The 6,408-nt window shown below is 35.6% G+C and overlaps 1 protein-coding gene across 3 annotated transcripts in view; it reads right to left on the bottom strand.

Annotated features, from left to right (window-relative positions):
• Positions 1–314: 314 nt before the first annotated feature.
• The window catches only part of LOC121644544 (tensin-3-like), a 33,391-nt gene continuing 27,297 nt past the window's right edge, over positions 315–6,408 (bottom strand). For all 3 annotated transcript variants that reach the window (XM_041992573.1, XM_041992572.1, XM_041992575.1), the window contains 9 exons: positions 6,310–6,396; positions 6,093–6,224; positions 3,909–4,004; positions 3,351–3,428; positions 3,082–3,159; positions 2,690–2,858; positions 2,547–2,615; positions 2,374–2,403; positions 315–2,241 (listed from right to left, as the gene is read on the bottom strand). In XM_041992573.1, coding sequence (XP_041848507.1) covers positions 2,097–2,241; positions 2,374–2,403; positions 2,547–2,615; positions 2,690–2,858; positions 3,082–3,159; positions 3,351–3,428; positions 3,909–4,004; positions 6,093–6,224; positions 6,310–6,396 — 884 coding nt within the window. In that variant the 3' untranslated portion in view covers positions 315–2,096. The remainder of the gene's footprint in view (positions 2,242–2,373; positions 2,404–2,546; positions 2,616–2,689; positions 2,859–3,081; positions 3,160–3,350; positions 3,429–3,908; positions 4,005–6,092; positions 6,225–6,309; positions 6,397–6,408) is intronic.

Below are 6,408 nucleotides of genomic sequence, written 5' to 3'. Positions count from 1 at the left end.
GAGCAGCCTGTTGCCATTGCAGACTCGTACAGTGCAGCACTGTTTAACCTCTGAACTTTGCTGAGCCAGTAAGCTTACATAGTGACAAAAATATCTGATTTGATGAACCAGTGTTTTTAATCAAGCGTTGCAACACACCAGTACAATACAGGAATATTTGTTGCAACAGAATAAATTGCCTGTAGTATGTTTGTGTGTGTGTGTGTTTTTGTTTGTTTTTTTTTTTACCTACTTTGGTTGTTTTTGCATTATTCTAAAGTTGCTGTGAGGTTTAGTTTTGACTGATTTATATCTGCTAATTTAAAAAAAAAAAATTCTTGCTTTTTTATGGTCACTTGGTTATTTGTGACACACATTTTTATTACTTTATATCTATCTATAGCCAATGTAGTTTTGTATTTCCGATATTATGTATTTGGTTTTTTGGTTTATGTAACATTTGGCCTCCTTGACCCCTGGCTTTTGGCTGTTATGCCTGTTCACTAAGGTGTCCATGCATTTTATATTTTAAAATTGCCATTATGCAGATATTCTGGGTCAAAGCGAAGCTCTACACAGCTACAAGTTTTCCAGAAAGATAAAAAGCAGATATCACATTTCTTTAGAAATGGGTACAAATCTATCCACAGACAGCTCTGCAGTTTCAACTAGTCAACACATTGCATCTTGTTTGTTTTATCAATATGAGCATCAGCAAAGAGTTGTCTTTTACATCATTGCCACACATCTTGATTAGTAACTTTCTGAAATCTTTACTGGTTTGCCTGGCCACTGTGAACCTACATTATCCAGATTAAATATTGTTTCACTGTTTATTTACAATAACACATAGACAATGCAAAGTCAATAAACAAATAAGCTGTTCACAAATAACATGTTATACACAAATGCACAGTATTCTATGAGATAAGTATGAGGTACAGATAATAGTTAATAAAAAATACAACAGCTTTGTTGTGACTGTAGGTCCCTCTCTGGATAAAAATGGTTATCCAGTACATACACACACACACACACACACACACACACACACACATACAATTATCATCATCTTATATTCAATTTTAACAATTAGCTTGGATAATCAACAGTTCTAACTTTTTCCCAGACCAAGTGTATTGTATATGTCATTGACAGATGAAAAACTGAGTAAGTTTGATAGAACATATATTTGTGCAATTCCAACACCAAAATTCAGCCCCCCCCCCCCCGCCTTTTTTAAAGTTCTTTCAATACAGCCGCCTGTGTCCTTTGAATAGTTTTATCTATCTATCTATCTATCTATCTATCTATCTATCTATCTATCTATCTATCTATCTATCTATCTATCTATCTATCTATCTATCTATCTATCTATAATATTCCAATTTCTCTTAATTGAACACACATGACCAGAAACACACCACATGCTTCCATCTTTTTAAAGTGGTCAAGCTCAAAAGCATCAACACAAGAATAATCTATCAGGTACAAAGAAACAACTTACATAATACAGATGTACAGGGAACCATAGTCTAAAATTAAATACACTGCATAGATTAAAAAAACAAAACAAATGTAGATCCAAAGTCCAAATTATACATATTTGCTTAATTGATTTTATTTTTAATCCCAAACCAAGAAAAAGAAAGCAGAAAAGTTTCTTTGTTTTTTTCTGTCAGATACAACTAAATGTTTGTTAATTGTTTGAATTAATTCAGTTTGGATAAATACTGTATTAGAAAATAATAAATGCATCTATAGGAGCAAATTCTGTTGATTTGTCAATACAATGATATGCATGAACAAGGAAAGCAGTCATTGTAAACTGTGTTGTAATGATTTTTCGACATAGTTATAAACCAGTAGAGAAACATTTTTTCATTCTAATACAGACATACATATATATATATATATATTTATATATATATATGTGTGTGTGTACTGGTTTTTTTGATAATAGTAATCATGAGCATCCCTGGAACATCCAGTTAATATCCAGGATTTAAGTCCATGTCATCACCAACGTCACTCATCATATTTACTGTAGTCCGTTGTTCAGTCTTTTGCTTGCTGCATCTACTCAGTAAATGTCTGTCCAGGTGATCAGCTCCATCCTACTTACTCCTTTGTGAGCCAATCATCACCTTAGACACAAAGTTGACGATGGCGCTTGCAGGCTGCTCAGGGTCATGCTCTGCAAACAGGTGACATATGTTGCCCATGGAAGTGCCGGTTTTTCTCGCCACAAAGCCAAAGATTCTGCAAAGGTGGAGTAAAGTCGTTAACAGCTGCATTGTCACCTACCTCATATTGACCAAGTGCTTTCAGAAACAGCTGCTTTTACTGTGTTTTATTTGCACACTATAGAGAAAATTTTAATCATTTACTTACTTTGCTGATGAGCAGCCGTCTTTATTCCACCTATAACCAGTAATAAAAGTGTTATAAGCTTAAATTAAGTAAAATTCACTGAATATACTTCTGTGATATTCAATTTTTCCACCACAAACGACCAGGATAATAACCTATGAATTACACGTGAGAACACATTGCATCATACACACCTTCTGTCTTGAGGGTCCAGAGCACAATATATCACGGTATTGACATTGTAATGCCTCCTGAAGAAGAGCCTAGAGAGAGGGTAAAGTATGGAGGAAATCTGTTGCATCTTTGTATGAACAGAGTAAAACTGTATTATACTCACTTCCTCTGGTTGTCTGTGAGGGTGATTCCCTGAGAAGAAACTTTGAAATGGACCACAGTGGAGATTGGTGGAGCTTCGGCGCTCAGGACCATAGAGGTGGCTTTCTGCACTGCCTGAACGCCTGTTAGTGACTCCATCTCCACAGAGCCCAGGTACCACACATTACAGGCTGCAGCAAACAAACAAGTTCAAATTACATTTGGGCTTACAAAGTGCAAACAAAGGAAGAGTGAGTGTTTTAGGTGACACAGCGCATAATAACACAACCCCTAAAATGACCCGTTTCTAAAACAGTCACTGAATCACACCCAGGTACTGTGGAAGTGTTTATCTCAGTCTTTGCTTTTGTCTGAATTTTTATTCATAGTGAGTGATCTAAGAAGTCTGATTACCTGCACCCTGTTTTAGCAAGTCAGCAACACAGTTTTTGACTGAGTGGGAGGTGTTCTCCACAACGTCTTCAAGAGGATCTATGAGCAGAAAAAAAAGTCAGACATCAGCAGCTACTAATATACTTATAAATGGCCACAGACATAAACAGACAGTTGTGTCAGTTATATGGTAAGCTACAAAAGCTTAAATGAAACCTACTTTCTATTCTTACCATAAACATGCAAAATAAACAAAATGTAATTTGGTGTGGATGTGTGAGAGTGTTTACCACTGTCAGGTATAATAAGTTTACAAGGCAGGGCCAAAGGAGTGATTGAATGTTGACAGACCAACGCAGTTAAGCTTCCTGTAAAAAAAAAAAAAAAAGCCATACGAAAACAAAATTATAGTTTACTGCATGGGTCCACACCGCCTGATGCTTATCTTGCATCATTACTGAAATCTAAGTCAAAGAAATGAAATAAATACAAAGAAGAAGAAAGCATTCATTAGTGAAATTCACATGTGAAAATGAGAAAAATGGCAAGACAAGAAATAAAAAAGACATATATACATATATACCAGTTTTTTCCTCCCTTCTATTCTAATTGCATGTTTGTGTATATATATATATTTATATATATATATATATATATATATATATATATATATATATATATATATATTCATCAAAGCTACAAACATGTAATTAGAACAGAAGGGAGGAAAAAACTGGTACATTGCACCACACACCAATAGAGGACAGTATTGCTTATGACTGCTTGCTATGTGTTGTAAGTGAAGCCAAACACGCAGATAACGTCACAGGTTTTTATCTGGAACTCACCAAAATAGGGCTCGTTGGGACAACCCTTCAGTCGGACTCCTTTCTGTGTGCATTCAATCAGAAAGTGGCGTACTAATTCATTGGCTAGATCTCCTCCTGTAAGAAAAAGTGGAACCAACAGAGATGACATACTCAAAATAGTCCACTTTAGTAATCCGCCCTATACACTGTGTATCTAATGCTGCATCACTTCTCAGGCTAAAGTTTAACAGCCACTCTATGCAGACATTAAAAGGACTAGGATTCAACAGGAGTGATTGTCAGGAGGCAGGAGGAGTTTTTGTTAAGAAAAGTTAATACAAAGACTGGGAGAAAACCCTGTTTCATTAGATCGGTTAGGTTTCACATTTTTAAGGGGTTACAATCCCTTGAGCTCAAAGTACAGTGCTGGACTGTGTCATGTCACCACAGATGTGCTGGACTACAGAGGTGGTGATTCATCTCTGTTAAAAAAAAGAGAAAAAAAAACCTCAACTTTGTGAATTTCATCATTTCCCTTCAAGTCAGGGTACGTAAGCCTAAAAATATTAGGTTTCAGCCTTTAATGTTTAGTCCAGAGCAATAAAAACTGGAATAAAAATGTTAAACATTATATATTAAATACCCATCCGAAAAGACACATTTTTGTTTCATTATAATAATTTGTACTTATTCATTTTATTTTAAATTATTACTGTTTTTCCTGTAAATATTGCTGAATTCCAGCATGAAGCCTTGGATCTTTACTGAAAATAACAAATGCTTGGACTCCTTATGATTATGAATGCCTTGTTTTCTACAAATCCACTATAGAAACTAAATCTGTTCAGAACAGCTCAGCTGTCTGATCTGCATTAAAGGATTTTGGTTGTCTGTGATCATCAAGACAAAATAACCACTGCAGACTGGCTGCTGCTTTGCCACCTGTGTAAATTGTGAATAAGAGTAGAGGCTGTATTGAGTTGTTGAATAGTCAAAGAAACAAAGGCAACCCTACATTTGTTTTTCCAGGGTGAGAAACTGTCAGATCTAAGTTTGGATCATGCAGTATTTTTTTCTTACTTTAACAATAAATGCACCTCCTTTTCCAAAATGTTTTTTTTTTCTTTTTTTTTTTTTTATACATTTTTTTCTTGGTTTTGTTCCGTTCAAGATAAAAATGGGTGTAAAGACCTGTGTTTTAGTGAAAGGGAGGCTGTTAAAACATTCCTATGCCGTGTGGTTGCAGAGTGAATAAGGGAATCCTTTGTTTCCTTATGTGTTTCTCTCTTCTTTTTTTTGGGGCTTAAATATACCTTGTAAATAATTGGACCCTCTTCCGACATACACTTTGTGGGCTTTAATGTTCTTCAGCCCATTTCCAAAAAAGAAAAAGGTTATGTTTGAATCTCTATCATCGTTCAATCAGTCTTTGTTTTAATGCTGAAACTTGGCCAAAGAATGTTTGGCCAGCTTTCTCTGGAAAACTTTGTTTACATTCCAAGAAAAAAAAAAAAAAAAAAGACATCCTTCTATTCCAAATAAATAACCTATTTTAACCCCAGTCCTGGGATATAACTTTTATATCAGACAAAGTTATGTGGGACGGGAAGCTTTCCTGCCAAATAACCTGAGATCAGAAGGGGCTAATAGACTCAGTGTATCCTTTGTTGTGGGGTGAAACATTAGCAGTACATCTAGGACTATCAGGCATTAGAGGACTGTTTAGTTTCATCATAAAAATGCCCAGGAGAGAAACTCAGAATGATGAGAGTTCACACACAAGAGACAGGGACTCTCAGGTTCCACCAAGACGGTGAATACAGTGAGCTGTAACTGAAGATGGCTTTGTTTGTGATTGTGTTAAACATGATTCCCAGGATGCCCATAGTTCAGGACCAATCTCTAGTATCTTAATCATGTCAACTAAAAGCACTGAGATAAAAATAAGGGTAATTTAGTTTGGCTTTTCATGAAGAATGGAAGCTGAAGGCAAGTCAACAAGTAGTTTTTGAGTGGAAATTAAGCAAAAGTTGGACAAAATTAACTTAACAATTTTCCCAACTTCCATATGTCAGTATCCAGACAGCTTTATATTCTCTTCAGAGTCCTATTAATTCCCTTGATTATTGTTCATTTTAAAAACAGATTGCAAGTTATCTTCTGGAATCCTTTCATAACAATATTTTTTTCAAAATCAGAATAAACCAGCAACATGCAACCCACCTTTTTTGCTCTGTTGAAGAACTGATGGAGGGGGTGTAGCCACCTTCATAGCAAGACCATAGGCCCCTTTGAAGGAGTGACTGTCTCGCACAATAAAGCAGCCAGGCTCTTTGTCCTTCAAGACTGAAATAGCTAAATGAAGAGAAATGTACTCACTGAGAAACTGTAAAAGCTTATTTTTCTCACTTTGAGATAAAAGTAAATATGAAGCACATACCTTTATCCCTTGAGATATCTGGCTTGTACCAGAACTTTGATGTGTCCTGTACAAACTTCACAGTCACCTGCTTACTGGCCAGTACATCTGAAAAACACA

This window comes from Melanotaenia boesemani, chromosome 8 (assembly GCF_017639745.1).
Source record: "Melanotaenia boesemani isolate fMelBoe1 chromosome 8, fMelBoe1.pri, whole genome shotgun sequence".
Classification (NCBI taxonomy): domain Eukaryota; kingdom Metazoa; phylum Chordata; class Actinopteri; order Atheriniformes; family Melanotaeniidae; genus Melanotaenia; species Melanotaenia boesemani.
This window is presented reverse-complemented; position numbering and strand designations above follow the sequence as displayed.